This window comes from Apteryx mantelli, chromosome 14 (assembly GCF_036417845.1).
Source record: "Apteryx mantelli isolate bAptMan1 chromosome 14, bAptMan1.hap1, whole genome shotgun sequence".
Lineage (NCBI taxonomy): Eukaryota > Metazoa > Chordata > Aves > Apterygiformes > Apterygidae > Apteryx > Apteryx mantelli.
Window position 1 is genome coordinate 3,930,384 of NC_089991.1, and position 17,920 is coordinate 3,948,303.

At 39.4% G+C, this 17,920-nt stretch overlaps 1 protein-coding gene across 1 annotated transcript; it reads right to left on the reverse strand.

Annotated features, from left to right (window-relative positions):
- Positions 1 to 473: 473 nt before the first annotated feature.
- On the reverse strand, positions 474 to 17,299 carry SAR1B (secretion associated Ras related GTPase 1B). The gene is made up of 7 exons (XM_067304678.1): positions 17,214 to 17,299; positions 11,229 to 11,302; positions 6,933 to 7,052; positions 6,057 to 6,122; positions 5,330 to 5,433; positions 4,696 to 4,827; positions 474 to 3,572 (listed from the first exon to the last, which is right to left on the reverse strand). The coding sequence occupies exons 2-7, from the start codon at positions 11,284 to 11,286 to the stop codon at positions 3,456 to 3,458; spliced, it is 597 nt and encodes a 198-aa protein (XP_067160779.1). The 5' UTR covers positions 11,287 to 11,302; positions 17,214 to 17,299; the 3' UTR covers positions 474 to 3,455.
- Between the last annotated feature and the right edge of the window lie 621 nt (positions 17,300 to 17,920).

Genomic DNA, 17,920 nt, shown 5'->3' on the forward strand with positions numbered 1-17,920 from the left:
GATGCAAAATGTTCTATTCGATGTTCAATTCCAATTATTAAAATACAATAAAGCTCACATACATGCAGGTATTATATTCCAGTGAATGCCACAGGTCATCTTTGGCACATCACAGACAGCACCTGAACACTGAACACAGAATTAAATAATATACCTCACGAAATAATCTTGACCTGGCAAGAGGATAAATGAGAAAACTCAAAGATCCTTCCCATCTCCAACTTCAATAACTGTTGCTAAAAAAAATTATTAAACCAAGACAGAAATACAACAATGCCTCTCAATTATACAGTACATTCTAAAACCAAAGTTCAATTAAATTCAAGCCAAATAAATCTTATTCAACTCACAGATGCTACTGTATGGGGTCACTGCAATGAAATACAGTCCATATTGTCAGGAGTAGTTACCATAAAAATCTGCATTCATTTATCTTAAAGAACTTTAGTGATGTAAAAACAAATTTGAGACACTTCATAAATAACATCTTTATTAATGACAGTTTTCTTTTTCATCTCACATTCTTTAGAGTGATGTTTAATTGAAATCTGCATAGTCAAGAGTGCAAACAAAAATTCATAGGAGTTGGATCCGGATGTGAAAGTTGCTTCCTTTATAAATAAGCCTGATCACAATCATAGGAATAAGCAACCTCCAGAATGGGATGGGAGGTGGGGGGAAGATGAAAACCACCAGAAAAAAACCTCTCATTTCATCGGTACATCTTTCCATCAATAAAGTCTTCACACAAAGACACACAACACCCAATCACGTTCATATGCACAACAGAATGCAACCTACGGAAGAAAAAGGTATTTCTTCTACTGAATGAAAGGAAACAGAGTGAGATTATTTGTGTTTTTAACTGAGTGGTGATCAGCTATTCCCACAATGGGAACCATCACAATACCCAGATGGATCAACAAACGGTCCAAATTTCTTCACGCCCTTATTACAACCACCACGTTTAAACTAGCATCTTACAGTATGAAACATGAAATCTGAATATTTCCATAACATTAAGAATTGCTCTTAACATACACTTTTAAAGCATTATCACCTCCACACTTTTTTGAATTCTTAATACTATCATCTCTTTCCGCTAATGTTATTCCAGTTGGCTGAAATAACAGCTGATGAGGACCCCAGCTCTGCTTCAACGCCCCCACAACGGCTCAGCCAGCAGCAGCGATCTGCGAGCACCCCCACGCCAGTGAGGAGAGGGGCAGCAGAACACCTCCGCTTCCAGCTTCATTTCCATTAGCACGGGCAACGCAATCCCAGGTTTTCCGTACCAACATCATGGCATGACTGCAAGAAGTATTTTTAATATTTACACCATCAGTTGATTTAGCTGTTTTTCACTGCATTTTAACTATTATCAGAAAAATTTAGAAAAAGGCATGTCCTCAAATATACCTGCTGAACGTAGCAAGAACTTGCATAAATAATGTCCACACACTGGTAATGGGCCATTTCTTACCTGCAGTTTTGATTTATGCAACACAGACGCTACTCTACAGCTGATCACTAGCTTAAATGAAGAATTCTCTTACGTTGGTCATTTGAAAAAGCTACCTGATACCATCACTTGTGAACTTTACCATGCACAAACTAGGCTTAACGTTTTTATATGATTGTGCGGTAATGAATTTCAGTTATAAATAGAATTTATGTTAGTTAGGTTCTGAATTATTCATCTTATTCATATGTACAGTTTAGGACTGTGAGGAACTGATCAATATTCAATCATACAAGCGCAGATCTGGGCAAGGAGCACATCTCATCTATTCACTGTGAGCCTCTAAGCTTTAAATCTGAAAGTCAAGCCCAGTAGGTCAAGAGACAACATTCTTGATGAAGTCAAGACAGTCAGAAGTATATTTGCTGCCATGGATACTGAAAACATAAGGCCTAGAGCATCTTGGAAAAGACCTACAACAGTGAGTAAAAGAAGTCCCAGTCTTGGGATTCAGTAAAAACATTTTGATCAGTTCTTACTCTTACATGAGCAAAACTTAAACTCTGCAGTGAAACTCAAACCCACCTCAGTGAAATGGTGATTCCGGGGTTGAAACCGTACCTTCAGTAGATAGATTACAGAGCAAAACATCCTACAGCACACAAACACAAATCACAGTTCCATGGCAATGTCACCTAATACCAACAAGAAGCTGATATACACACGTGAGTCAACACTCCTTCTTTGAAAATAATCTGCTTTCCTCTCAGACAACTAATGCACTCAAAGATGGGGAAAGAACCGTCATAAAAGTCTGGAAACAAGTACTGAAGATAACAGAATTCTAGCCAGGAATAAGCCACCTGGGCCTCCAGCGACTGCCATACTGATTAGGCTTCAGGGCAAAACTGTAGAAGATAATCCATCTTGTCCCAATTCAGAACATCAAAAGTGAAACTGTCCAATCGGGTGCGAGCTGACAGATTTTTACAAGCAACAATGACAAAATGTTTACTGGCAATTTCACAGTCAAATCCTCAGGCAGAACCAAATCTAATTGAATTAAGCACAGACTATTTAGTGCAGTACTATTTTTAATTTCTTCAGTAAAATTTGTATTTCTTGTGTTATTTCGGGGGTTTAATTCAAGATACCAACTGAGTAAAATCACTTTTGTCACTAGTTCAAGATTTACATTGGCACAGCTGATTTACATTATATATATTTTTAAAGGTGGCGGTTATAAGGGCATATGACTAGATTTATCTTCTGTTAATGTAAAATCCTAAAACAAATGCAATTTGGTAGTCTGGTAACAAAAAACAATCCCCCTTACTCTTTAACATACAATGGAACTACCTTGTAGCCTTCTACATTTCAGGAAAATATCCCACATATTCAGATCATCAGACAGCCTTACTAATTAAGACACATTAAAATGAAACATTTTCCATTAAAGATGCCAAAAACTGGATTTAAATTTATTGCATGACGTTGCATAAGAAAGTATATTATTGAAAACTGTAAGGCATCATGCAATTATCCATCAGCTAATTATTTATTATTCCTTGAAAGATGGTTATATACTCTAAAGTTATAAAACCAGTTTCAAAAAAGTACATAAAAAAATTTAACATGATAAGCATTAAATATTTTTCATGTCTGTAGTTTTTAGCTGTTAAAAAGTGCATTCAAACATACTGTATTGGAAAGTTGCTCTGTCAAAAAATGGTGCTGGAGACTTGTTAAATTAAAAGTTGCAAAAGAATGTTGTATGGGATTAGAAAGCTAACATGTTGTGGTACTTAAACTTACAAACTTGCTTGAAATAATTTTTCAATCCTCACACAATTTAGCATAGGTGATATAATTATCTAAAACATGTTTTTATAACTAAACAGTCAAATGAATTCAAGTTACGTACACTGAGTGATCAAATAAGGAGTAGACTTAATATTCAGACATGGGACAATATACTAATGTGATTTTGGCATTAATCAATGTACTGTGCCATCCAACGAAATCCTTCTCCATAGCCTTGTCTCTTCAGCACGCTACACATAAACACTTCTAGTGGCCTTGCATTCAGTTCTTTCAATGGTACACTGCCCTGAAAAGAGATAGAAGCATTCCAAATTACAGTATCTTTATAAAAAGATGGCTACTTTACACGAACATTTGTTTCTATGGAATGTCATTATTTAACTTGTGTTAAAATACTAGAATTTTAGAAAATAAATTAGCCAAAAAAGTTGACATCACCAAGATTAGAGTCACTTATGAAATACGCTGTGCATATTTTCATGTGCATCCACCACATTTGGAGAGCATGAAGTACACGAAACCAGAGCGCAAGAGCAAGCACCTGCATAGATGCTTTTCCCTCAGAAAACAAGGAGGTAAGGATTTATTTCTGCTCAGCATAACCTCTGGCTGCACTGAACTCTGTGTGAAGCACCTCAGGACATACAGTGAAGAGGAATTACAAGTCGGGGCACCCGTCTTAGCACAGCCCCACTGCTGGGTGTCTCATGTAAGCTGGGATGGAAGTCACACCCGAATGGATCGTCAGCTGCAGAGCAGCTAGTGTAACATCACTGCATCAAGCGAGGTGGTTTTCCAAGGACAAACAACAATGGAGCAAACCGTTTCTAATCCCCTGTACCCAAATATCTGCTACAATCAGTATACTGTATTTACTTTAAATTTAAAAGTTCAAATATTGCAAAGATTCATAATATAAATCTACCTTATTGCTACAGGTGCCAGTAGGAACTTTTTTCACAACCCTCCTACAAACTCAGGTTGCTAAAATGTTATAAATCTACTTCTAAACCTTAGATAAATACATTAAGTAACATACTGTACTAAATCTGCACTTTAAATTGATAAAATCTTTCAGTAAGTGACTTTTCTAATTTTTCTCTTGTAGTTCTTACCAGAACTATAGCCTCTGAAAACTTGCTTACTCTGTAGAAGTATAGGAAAGTAAGTACTAAAAAATACCCTATAGGTACAATTAAGCTTTTAATGTGGCTTTGAAAATGATAAATAAAAGCTGCAGCAGAGATGTCCCTAATACAAAAGACAGAGACTCCAGAATTTATTCCATATACGGCTGACACGGGCTAAGTATTTTATAAACTAAAAAAACACTGTGTAGCTGGAGTGAACTGGGGTCAACACAGAAATTAAGGCAAACACAAGCTCCCTAACAGGAAAAGAAGCATTACCTTTCCTGTTGTCTGGCCATACAGACCAAACGTCTCTCGTAACCTCTCTTCGCTGATGGCTTCAGGTCTGTCAATCTTGTTACCAAGAATTAGGATAGGCACATTAGCAATAGTTTCATCTGTCATTAGTGACTGCAAAGAAAAAGAGAAAAGAGGAGAGACTAATTTAGAATACAGTTTGTTTCAGGGGTTTACAGTGAGATAAAATGTTAACAGTGGAATGGCATTAAATACTGGTAATCTTGGACTTTCTAAACACCAACAGAAGCAAAATCTCATGCTTAGACTAAATTTGCTTGTTTGGCACATCAGAATTAATTGATGGGAATCATTTAATGTGCTTGGGGAAAAAGAAATGAAATTATCTATTCCTAATAGAGAATATATCACAAATGGAGTGATATTGATATAACTGGCAGAATGAAGTTATATCACCTACCAGGGCCCTTACGATGCATACAGCAATGCATATTAAGGAGAGGGTGCCAGAACCAAAATACAACTAGATGGGAACAAAGATGCAGAAAGTCAACTTGCTGGTACTCATGACTAGGTGGCAAGAGAGTTCTGTTGGATATTGAGTTTAATTCTTAGAAGTTAAAGTTCAAACTTTCAAAAACTTATTTAAGCTTACATCAAGTTCTTCTTTTGATTCAAGCAATCTTTCATGATCTGCACAGTCCACCAAGAACACAATGCCATTAATAGCAGGCAGATAGTTTTTCCACACTCTGCGAGCTGTAGGGAAAATGTGAATTAAAAACAAGAGAAATTATCTCAAAGTTCAGAATAATGCACATCAATAGTTAAGAGGCAATAGGTTTTTTTTCCTTCTTTCCTTTTTTTTTTTTTTTTTTTTTGAAGTCTTAGCTTATGTTGTCAGCCTTTAGGATGAAATTTCATGTTTTATAGAGCTTGAAATAATGGAGCAAAAATATCATTTCCTCTACTGTTATCACCACTCTGATTTATCTATCCCACACGCACACTTATATACTGAAACCTTTTCTGTTACCCCAAGAATTATGTCAGCAAAGGTAAATTTAAACCATACAGGTCAAAGGTTAAGGTAAAGATTAAGTTTAAACCACAGGGGTTAAAGGTTAAGTTTTGCTGAAGCAAAAACAAACTACCCCTCCTCAAAATACAGATATCAGTCAGATATTTCTGCTCTACTGCAGCTCCTTCCAAACTGTATGATGGGGTGCAATGTATGGTGGAGACAGACAACAGAGTAGGGAATGCTTTTTATGCTGTCAAAGAAAACATGGGACATTAATTTTTGCAGCATAGTTATATCTCTGATTTGAGACAAACTGACTTAATTCAGTGCAGTTATATGAGTCAACATATTCTCTTACCTTGAGCATGTCCACCCAGATCAAAGGTAGTGAAAGTCATACCAGCAATTGTCAGCTCTTCTGAAGCTAGAAACACACAGAATTATGTTTCTGAAGATTATATAAACATTGGAATAGTCTAACCTTCTGGGATGCAGACTTTACTTTTGTCTTTGTGGTTTTCAGTATTTTGTTATTCCAAAACCAAACCAGACCAATGTGGTTTCTTTCAAAATCAATGACACACATTTGTATAACAACGAAATGCTATTAACCATTAAAACACATGTAAAATATATACAATACTAAGAAAATAACAGAGAATGTTCTTACATTATTTATCCCTAAACGTGACACACAAAATAGTTGGCTCTGGCATCTGGTTTACCACGATGATGAAATTTCATGTAAAATACTGTTCAAGGTTTCTCCTCTTCATGTCCTTCCCCACTTTATCACGTCCTTACTGGACTTCACCAATCCCATTTTAACCTCAGTTGAACTTTTTCTCTGGCAAGGCTACCACAATAACAATTACATAGCAACTTTTTAGTCAACAAAAATTGAACCCGTACATAAATGCTAATTTTTCGGCTAGATAGAGAAGCTGCTGTCTAACTGCAACTTCTGTAATCTAGACTCACAACTCCATTTCTCTGCTTGTTACTTGCCTCTTAACTTTAAATAAACCACATTGAACTATCCCATATATTTTTGTTTTTAATATTACTTGAACTGTCTATGGATTGTGATTTGCCTGAAGGGGTTCTGACCCCTGGAAGTCCTTTGTTTCTCCCCGGTTATATTGCTAGTCTCACAGTGTATAGTAAGATACTGCTTTTTCCTGTAATACTTTAAATACTTTCTACTGCTACGGAATTAGGAATATTAACTTACTGGGGTGTAACGTGGGGACATGTTGTCCCAGTCTGTCGTCTTTGAGCATGTGCAGCAGTGTAGTTTTTCCAGCATTGTCCAGTCCAAGAAACACTAGTTTGCCTGATTTCTTGTACAGTCCTATGAAAAAGAAGGACCTACTGAATGATCAGTTAAATCAGTAGAAGTATTACCATAACAACATTGGCTGACAGGAATACAAATCACGTACATATAAAATACGTACATCTGGACTGACAGCATTCGTATACTCAAGCACTCCTAAACATAAGCCCTTCTCAGATTATGTGGGAACCGCTAATCTGCAAAATCAAACACCTTCCTGCATGTCCTACAGATCCCTGCCAGCACAGGTGCAAGAGTCAGCAGTGAAAAGGGGTGTGATTGCTAATTAACGCAGCTGCGTGCAGTCGCTGGATTTCTAACACTAGCGATCAGTTTGCTTGCAAGACCAGAGTTTTACAGTCACGGTACAAAATACAGACTGGCCAAGCCTCACGGTACACCTTATCAGTGCCCTTTACTGGGATTCTTCTACTAGTACAAGACTGCACTTACACCTGCACCTTGTCAGCTTATGTGACACCTAGCAGCATTTTGGGGGAAGACACACAACAACTGATGTAAAAATGTAAATGCATTTACATATGTGACACTACCTTAGCAAAAACAAAAACACAAAAAATAAACAAACAAAAAAAAGGACTAAATTTTGCCAGTGTAGTTTACTCTGCCCTAGCAGAAGAACCATTTGCTCTCAGAAGGTGGAACCTCCCGGGATGCGTGGGGCAGGGGTTTAGGGTATATCGCAAACAGCAAACTAAAATATCAGCAGTCCTGGCTTTGAAGCAGAGGATGTTGTGCTCAGCTACCTCCACGGTTATGACTAAAAATTTGTTCTAAGTGAAAAGAGTTCAGGCCACAATAGGTAAATTATAGAGAAACCAGTTTCAAGATCAATATTCATAACTCGTATATTTATGAATTCTTCTGTTTTGGCCCACGTATTATTTTGACAAAAGTAATTTTCACCCATACCCCCAGCTGAATTGTACGGTTGTCATGAATGGCATCAGCAGTGCAGTTCTGACACACTTGCTGTCAAGTGAGAATACTTTAATAACAGGAATAAGAAGTTTTACATTCACTAACAGTCATCTTTATAAAAATGCACTTTCCCCTTTATTTCTCTATTTATAACAGTAAATACAACAGTTGGTGTAAAGGAAAGGAAGGCTGTGTAAAATATTAATATTATTTTTTCTCAAGTTTGAGATTTTTCAAAGGGTGATTTTCTTAAATTTGCCAGCACTACATCCTGTATCAGCATTATTTTTCTCTACTTCAAACTTACCAACACTCAAAATAAAACAAATTTAAGATAAGATTCCATTTAAAAAAAATCACATTCTGTACTGAAAACCTAATGAAACAAGAAATTTTTAGCTGTGCCTTTTTTTAAGCAGTAAATCTTCCCCTATTCCCTCTTCAAAGAGCTGTGGCCTGGATACTACACACTACACATTTCCTTAGGAACCACTACTGGCCCCACAGTCTTCAAGAGCACTGAAGAAGGCAGAATACTCAGAAGCACTAAAAGAAGGGGGGGAAAAAAGGAGTGTTTGCTGAAATTAATATTTCTTTAAAGACAAAATTGGGCTACATTCCCAACAGAACTCACTCTCTTTTTGTGTCAAAAGAGCTGCAAAATACAGCCAAATATTGTAATGTGGGGATCTTTAAGTCACCAGGATCTTTTACTAGGAAATCTCATTGTATCTTGGTACTTTGCAATACACTGAAGAGCAGCTTATTTTTCAACCCCTGTGATGGGACAGAAATACTTCAGGAAGTACACGATCGGATTTCACCGCTGAAGTCGAGCCATCCCGTTGCCACAGTGCCCACGCTTCGCTGCGCAGCCTGCCGCAGGAACAACTAACCCGATCCGCTGGCCACATGCCGAAACCTGCCTCTGGCCCCGAGCCACCGGCAGGGCCGCAGAAAAGGCAGGTCTTGCAGCAGTTCAAAGGTCACGTTAAAAAGGCTCCCCAGGTCGTAGGTAACAAGGCTAGCGGCCAGCAGGATGACCCACAAACATCAGTTTCTGGAGCCCCTGTTTTATTTTTTTCTTCCAGCCAGAAGAGGTTCAGGTTGCTCCGAGGTCTCTGTTCTGCTACATCCCCTCTGTGGTCACACAGCCTAGCCCAGTCCGGCAGCCACATCTGGAGACCCACGGGTACCATCCAATTTTTGTATTACTTCTTACACTGATTCATGGGTTCATGTACTGAGACTTTTCTTCTAAGAATGGGAAACCATAGTGCTCATCACTTAGTCAAAAGAGGAAGGCTTCAGACGAGAAGAGCTCCTTCCCAGCTTACACCCAGTGAGGGCTAAACTGGCAATGGCTTCTGATCAAATGTATTATTCTCATATTTGCTTTATTTTGTGAGATTTTAAATAATGGCGTTATACAGATGGTAACTCAGACACCCCCTTAGATGCTGCAGCATTCCTGGCTCATATATGCCTCTATCTGGCTGACCTTTACACTGCTACTATTTGCTCACCTTTCCCCCTACCTTTAAACTAATCTCTGGAATCGCATTCCAGCAGGGCATGTTTTATAACGTACAGGAAAGAATATTCTTTCATATTCTTCAGATTATTTCATTGGTAATCTTTACTGCTACAGGTATCTTATCGTAGAGTATGCCTTCCCAGTTCTTTTCCAAATGTAATATCTCTTACTCCCCCAAATCACCTCCTCAAATGCCCAAATTACATCAACTATTAAACTACAGAGTAGAGGAGAAAGTATTAATGTTTACAGAGAAAGAAGAAGTGGAGAAACATTTTCATATATTGACTTATGTCACAGGATAAACTACAGTTCATCCTTACAAGTAAAATGAAAGAGTACTAAACTATAATAAAGCAATAAGCTTTTGCCACATTCAGTCTGGACATTTTGGAACATTTGCTCCCAACTCAGGCACCATTGGTCTCTCTGAAAGTCTTCACAAATACTTTCTGAGAGTTCTTCATAACAATGTGAACTGAACAAGCAGTAATACTTCAACTATTAGCGATGTAAAAACCAGAGTATACACAAACAGATTCCTTAAGAAATACATCTTTTCACAGATATAGTTTTAGAACGTACAAAGGGATCTAGCTGGCCTCATGAGAAATAGCACAAGGCACTGCAGGGAGTCTCTCAAATGCTATAATCTGTTCAAACCTTCTTCAACTGAAAAAAATGTATACGAGAATAAAAAGAGAAAGTGTTTTTTCTAGAATAACAGGGACATATTGAGCATAATTCTCCGTTCTATTTCAAGCTTTAGTGTCTCTCACTAGAATTAGACTTTGTATGTGCAGGGTATAGGAAAGTGGACTAACATGCAGTAATCACCGCTTGACTAAGTAAGAGGAGATAAGAAAGATTAGTCAACTTAGTTAAAATTTCACTGGCTAATATTTCGATAGTAGGCCAAGGTTCTAACATTCAGTGAAAAAGTTTAAACTTTCAACTGATAAAAGGCAGGTGGCAGAGCTTGCCATGATTCATTAATCTCAACTGCTTTTTATTTACTTAAAATCTTTGAAACTTGTAAACTGTGCCTTTTACCTATATTCCCTATAACTTCTGTTCCTCTTTTTAGTATTCTAATATTCTCTTTCCTCCTGTTTTTCTGTTTTGCACAATGTAGTATTTCACCTTGGATCAACATGGATTGCAGGCTCTTCTGTGGCCAGAAAATACTGTCCTGACACTCTTCAGCTGATACCAGTAAACTTTCTAATAGTCACACTGATTTCAGTGACATCAGTCACAGAATAAAGCACTGCTGAACATGAGCAAGGGCTTCAAAAATCTGGCATTAGTGTTTGGCAATGGTCCCTCATGTTTGAGCTCTCAAGTAATACCCCAATGTGCAAAAGAACTGAGATGTTAACTAAAATAACTGAGTCCAGTTCTTCACAACAGTGAAAAATCAGGAGAAACTCCATAAAAGTCAACTGAGTTACACCAGTTTAAAGGTAGAATAATTAGGGAATCAAACCTATTATTTTCAAAAAAAAAAAAAAAAAAGGTACTTTTTCTAGAGGTTAAAGGATTAACACAGGAATGAGTGGAGAGCATGCTCTGGAAATACGCGATTTTGATAAATGAATCTTTTGTTTGAGTGTTGCTGAATGTACACCAAAACAAATATTATTTAACCAGTCATATGTTTGAAGATAGCAGAGGTGAACAGATATTTTATGCAACAACAACAAACTTACCTAAAAACTGTAATACGCTACTGAAACCACTGTAAATCCAATCAAATATGAAGGACATATCTGAATCTTATAGTCTGAAATAAACAGAAAATAAAATGCATTTAAGCTCAGTTAGAACAGTACATTAAACATTGTAATATATCTACAGAAAACAAAGGAATTCAAAGTACTGGATGAAAAATCCAAAGCAATTTAGTTTTGGTAAACTGTATCAGAGACAGATTAAGTGACCCAGCAACCTATTAAGGAATTAATGTAGAAATGGACAACAAAATGCAGACCACCTGATTCACAGCAAAGACCTTCCCCCTCCCCCAGAAAATGCTGAAAGGACAGAAGGTCTTAGCAACGTAAGTAAAAAGAATTTTATCTTAAGTATGGTTTTGCGGAGGTGTGTGATGTTCCACTGAAGATTTCATATGGGATCTTGACATACACTTTCCAACCAAGGAAAAACGGTGCTTCTGAGAGGGCGGCGCAGGGATGGCTGTGCAGAGTCTGCATTCCAGCCATGCTCCGGAGCTGCTAGGTTTGAAGCAGAGGTGATAAGCCCTGAAGAAGTCTAACAAGTTGAATCCAGAAAAGTTCTTAAAAAAAAAAAAAAAAAAAAAAAAACTATTGTGTGCACATAACCTGTTTGGCTTGTAATGGAAAACTACCACTTAGCACAAAGCACTGGAAATGCTATTTAAAAGTTGTGACCCTACTGTACTGCCTTATACACACTTCCACAGTTTAAAGCTTAAATGTAAAACACTCTTTAAAAGGACTCCAGAACATCATGTTTCTAACTGAAATCTTTCAGACTAGACTCAAGAAAAGAAAGTTGAGTTGAGAGGAGTCAGGATGACTATACACAACATCCTAGTTGCACTAGCCCCATACAACCATTTGCCAAGAGGGTTTAAGGCCTTTAATCGACAAGGATTTCTATTAATCATGCACACAAACATGATATAACCATGCAATCTACAAAGATCCCAAGCTATCACTCTCTGTAGAGGAGTTCTCTAGATTAGAACCTTCTTGGCAAAATATCGGACAAGTCTGTAGTTTGGGAGGCAGGTTTCCGTGGTTTTGAAGAAATCCTACTTCCAAAGTTCAGGTTGATCTGGAAGAACAGATTATTGCCTTTCTCTGACCATTACAGGTAAGATACCCCTCATTATCAGGATGAAGCTCTGGTCTTCCCTCAAATATCCATTCATTGTGGCCAGAATGGGAAAAACTATACTGCCGCTAGTCCTTGGGAAGTAAGCAGTGGCCAGGACAGGACCACACAGCATAATTTCTTGTCCCAGAAGACATCTCTCTGCAACTGGAGACAGGGCAATCCCTTCGCAGCCATCCACAGCAGAGGCACTGGAGGGGTGCTCTCACATCCTCAATGTTCTGAGGAGATCAACATTCGTGTAGCACAGAAGTGAAACAACCATCATTTCTGAAGCAATGTTTTGAGCTGCAAGAATGCAGCCTGTCACTCCATTCATTGCGCACCTGTGAGCAATTAATTTCTTAACTTTCATCTTAATTTGCTCATTATCTAAAGTAAGGATAATCACACTGAAAGCAGTTGGGCATAGTGAACTAGTATCTAGTATGAAAATCTTTTGAAAGACTAAAGGGCAAGATCCTTAGAAGTATTTAGTCAGCTAATTCCTGTTGGGGCACTCAACTCCTGCTAAAGGCAGTGGAAGTTAGAGTCCAAATATTTTTGAGAAACCGGACTGAACTGCTGAGTGAGGCTTCCAAAGGCCTCCCGACAAAGCCCTCCACTGGCTGCAGCCTTCCCTTGTATTAGCATTTGTTTCTACGCTGCAGCGATGTCTTGTGGTTTCACAAGCTGCCTTAGGACAGCTTTTAACCTGGAACACTGCACAAAGTAGCTGAACCCCAGGTCAGTGCCAGATCAAAATCTACATGTCTGTCTGCCTCATAACAATTACACTCATGACAATGAGCAGAATTTTTCCACTACGCAATAATAGATATATCCCAGAAATATAAAAGGGAAAGAAGAGAAAAGATTATTTTCATTATCTTTCCTTGCTCTGAAATCTGGTCAGCCCACATTTGCCTCCCCTGATTCAAGATGACAAAGTGTTAGGAATCCTTGTTTTTCATGACTAGCCCTATAATTCCTTCCTACATTATTTTGAACAACTGATCAAACGTAACAGAAGAAAAATTTAAGAATAAAAATCAAATAAGCTTGTCAATGCATAAACACCTAATCACATCATGACTGAAACTGTCGCTTGGATGTCTGAAAAGCAAAGGTCAAGAATAAGCAAACACGGCAGAACATACACGTCAGCAGATTTATTTATTGCTTGAACAAAACACCGATCAAGAAAAGCCTCTACAAGGCTTAGAAAAATGATCTACTCAGCCTACAAACCAGTGCAAACAGTGTGATGTAAGAGAACTGCTCATATTACTGAGGTGAGAATAACTTCCCAGAGTTTAGTTATATTAACCTGGAGTGATCCTTTTCTACCTATGAAGCTCATGAACGAAAGAAAAAAAAAAATCTTTATGCATTACTGAAAATATAATTAGAGGCAAGATTCAAACTATTAATATGAACAGGATTACTCGGCAAATACAGATCAAGTGACAGCAATAAGGGTTAAATTTCCATCACCATAGGAAAAGTAGTTTTAAAATTAGAGGTATCCAAATGCACCAAAAACAGCTGTAGTATCAGCTGGCAGTGCTTAAAGGAAAACGCCTATTAAAATGGGAAAAAAATTGACAGCTAATTGTAAAGGCACACCAATAATATTTGAATAGAGATATTAAATCTGCTCTTATCACATAGGAAAAAAACTACACAATTCATACAAGTGTCAAATGAAAGAAATAAAAACCGTTAGAGGCTCTGCATCAATATCAAGAATCATTATGCTGCTAACATATAAAAGTCACAGAATGACAAAATTAAGGAAAGCAGCAAAGTTTTTGCAGTATAAACATATTCAAATTTTCAGGCCTGTATTAAAAACACCATAAAAGCAGAACAATAAGAACTCTAGCAATCACTGTTCACAAGCCACAATGAAGACAAAAATACCAACTATTCTAGGGTTATTTCAAGGGTTGCCTCAAAAATAATCAGTGGCGAGCATACAGAAACTTTTAATAACAAAGTTTAATGGACATGTGACCATCTTTGGATGCCAACTATTTCTACAGACATCAACTTATTTATTCATACCTCCTTAACAAAAATATGAAAGTAATTTTCTAGTATCGCGTCAACAACAGATGGTTATCACTTCAAAATGTCTCTGACAACCCTGGCTTCCATTACGTCATAACCTTCCTTAAGCAAAGTATCATTTTGTAACTTCTGTGGAGCCTTGTACGCCACTCCACAGACCAATAAAATTGGTTCGCTTACTAAGAGGCCACCTTCTGACTGCAGTGAAGCAGAATTCCCACCCAATAGCTTTGGTAGTATCTGGAGACAATCTCCTAAAGAGAATGTTGCTGACAGAAAGGACCGGCAAACAAATTCGCTCACGGTTAATTCTGTTATATTTTAAAAAGCAAGGAATTTCTTTCCTTCTCTGGCTCTGCCCTTTTCTAGCCAAAAAGGCATTACTTCATTTCAGAACCAGTTAGAATAATGCTTATTTCTAAAAATCTGTAAAACTTTAGATAACAGAGGATAACAGGCTTTTAAAGATAGTTTTAAATATAAAGGAATAATTATGAAACAGTAGCCAGTTACATTCAAGTAAAATACCTCTTGCAATAAGTGGAAATGCATTCCACTGTGCCTGGGTGGGTACTGTTAACAGCTGGAAAACAAACCTCCATCCAACGCAGCCGTGACTAACCATGCTCTTAGAGCTACAGCAAGTTTGAAAACACACTCTTCTAAAAACAACTTATAAACAAGTGTTTAAATTCTACTTTTAAGACTGTATTTGCATTTTTTTTTTGGTATGGTGCAAATATGATCACTTAAAATTATCATTTCACATATGATCATTTTAACAATGTGAAATGTTACCACTGACAACAAAAAACAAAATCCATAGCAAATTCTGTGAGTGAAATGATATACACCTCCTACAGTCAAGTTTATTCTATGATAGGAAACTGCATTTTGATATTATCTTTTCAAAGCTGAGGAGAGGGAGAAAGTTTGAAAATGAGCTAACAGCATATGTTTTCCTTTGGTATTTTAATCAGTTTGACAGCAAATCATTTACGAAATTTCAGAAACATTAATCATCATTTGGTTCCATTACTAATCGGTCTGAAAAAACAGAGGAAAATTACATATTGCACAAGATACTACTTGTATTTAGTTCTATTACATCTGTTATTCTGAGACATTCTATTTGAATTTAACATAGATCTTAAGTGCACTTGAAACAGCAAAGCAAACAGTATATCTGTGAAGACAGCACTGCAACACATACATTAGCAACTAATCAAGCATTTCAGTTGCAGTTTAGCTTACAAAAACATGTTCTCAGATCATATTCTCAAAGTAGGGCCTATTCCAACAATTCCATTACTTAAAAAAAAAATACTACCTTGGAGCATGAATATTAAATTCTTCATTTTTGAAAAAATTACAATATTCAGAACAAATCTTGACAGATCATCACAACACGCCAACCTGAACTACAGAAGAAAGCCATAAACATTTGTAGACTAGAACAGAATACTTACAAATGCGCTCTTGGAAATCACAAACACCAAAGTGAAACATGAGATAGGACTAAAAAAGAAACTGCCAAATAATCATAAAAGATGAATGTAATTGAAGTCAGACATATGGGTTGTATCTCTAAGAAGGAGACTAGGAAGCCTGTAGAACCCCAGAGGGCTCTTCATAGAATGAGCAAAAATAAAAAGAAATTAAAATAAATGCTTGCAGTTAGGCAGGTGAGGGGAAGAAGGGTAATGAATATCATTATAGGAATTCTGATTCACAGTTTTCAGAGGCAATGGGCCATTTCAGATGGTGTGGAAACTACTTCAAGTTTTATTTACAAGTGAGAGTCATTTTTTTTTTCTTCAGGAAGTATAACAATGACACACTTAAGATGAAGATTCAACAAAAAAATTGTCCACTAGTCTGCCACGGCTCTGAATGTCTGCAAAAGCAACAGTCCCATCCCATTTTAGTATTCATAGCTGTCACTTTACAGCATCATCAGCACAGAGAACAATGGACCTTTTTATTGTTTTCTAAATAATGAGAAGAAAAGAGTAATAGTAGGAAAATTGCAGGCTACAGGAAACACTGATGTATTTTACTGCAAAAGCAAAGAAGAACTACAGGAACTGAAGGTATCTTCTTTCAGCAATATTTAACGCTTGATCAAGAAGAGGGCAGAACGGCCGCACGGGAGTTGCACAAAATACGTGTTGGGGGGGGGGGGGGAGCCTTCCTCGCCCCAGCCCTTCCTCACCTCTATCCCTGTCATAACCTCTGGGTCTTGCCAGCCTTAACGAGAGCCCCATTAACGGAGTCTGCCCCTCGCAGCTGTTACCTGTGGCGATCCGGTGACACAGGCGACGCAACCTGCCAGAAACCCGCCCCCCGCACGCGGCGTTTTCCGCGGAAACCGTTGCAAAACGCTCCCGAGCGTTTCCCGCGGGGCGAGGCGCCGGCCACGGCCTTTCCCCGCGGACCCCGCCACTTCCAGGCGAGGGAAACCCGGGAAAACCCCCCGCCCAGCCGCGAGGTCAGCGGCGCTTCGCCGGGCGCCAGCGAGGCGCCGCGGCCCCCCCGCGCCACGACGGCCCGAGACCAACTCGCTTGGCGAAGCGCCCCGCGCCGCGAGGGGCCTGCAGGGCCCCGGCCGGCCCCGCCGCCGCCGCCCCCGGCCCCGGCCCGCTCTGCGCGGCGAGGGGGTGCGGGGGGGCCCTGCCCGCTCCCCGCTGCCCCCTCCCCGGCGGGTGTCCGCTCCCCCTTCCCCCCTCCCCGGCAGGTGCCCGCTGCCCCCGACTCACCGCCGCGGCCGGGCCCGAGCTGCGCGCCGCTGCCGCCGGCACCACACAGCCCCGCGGCTGCGCCCGCCCCTTCCGGCCACTTCCGGCCACTTCCGCCTCCTTCCGGCCCCGCCCGCTGCGGCCTGGCCCGGCGGGAAGCGGGCGGCCGCCCCGCGGCGGGAAGGCACCGATTCCGCCTGAATTACACCCAAACCCTCCCTGGCGGGCGAGCTCAAGGTCCTGCACGCACGGGAGCGCCGCGGCCTCGCCCGGCGCCCGAATCGGCGCGGAGGACGCCGAAAACCACGGATGACTTAATCCCCGCCGCTATAACGTCGCCCCAAAATGGGGTCGCGCTCGCTCGCCGTCGCAGGCTGCTCCGCGCGCTCCCCGGCCTGGCAGAAATACGCTCCTTGGGCCTCGTTTGGGCCCCTGTGACTAAAACAGAAAGGGACGATATTGAGAGTTGTCTCTCAATGCAAGAGCTAAAGGTAGAGCAAATAGCCCTCCACACCCAAGCAACGTTTCTTTTTCAGATTTGCTTATAAACAGTGAGTTTTTAAAAAATTGGTACGGATTTGTGGATGTTGCATTTTGTTCTGTGCAGCTTTATCTTGAGGGACGTGATTTTCTGCGGTGGGTTTTCCGTTGTTCAAGAGGTGTCAAACCGTGGTGACCAAAATCCTGAAGCTGCTTTTGCAGGTCTTGCCCTAGTTCCTGCTCTAACT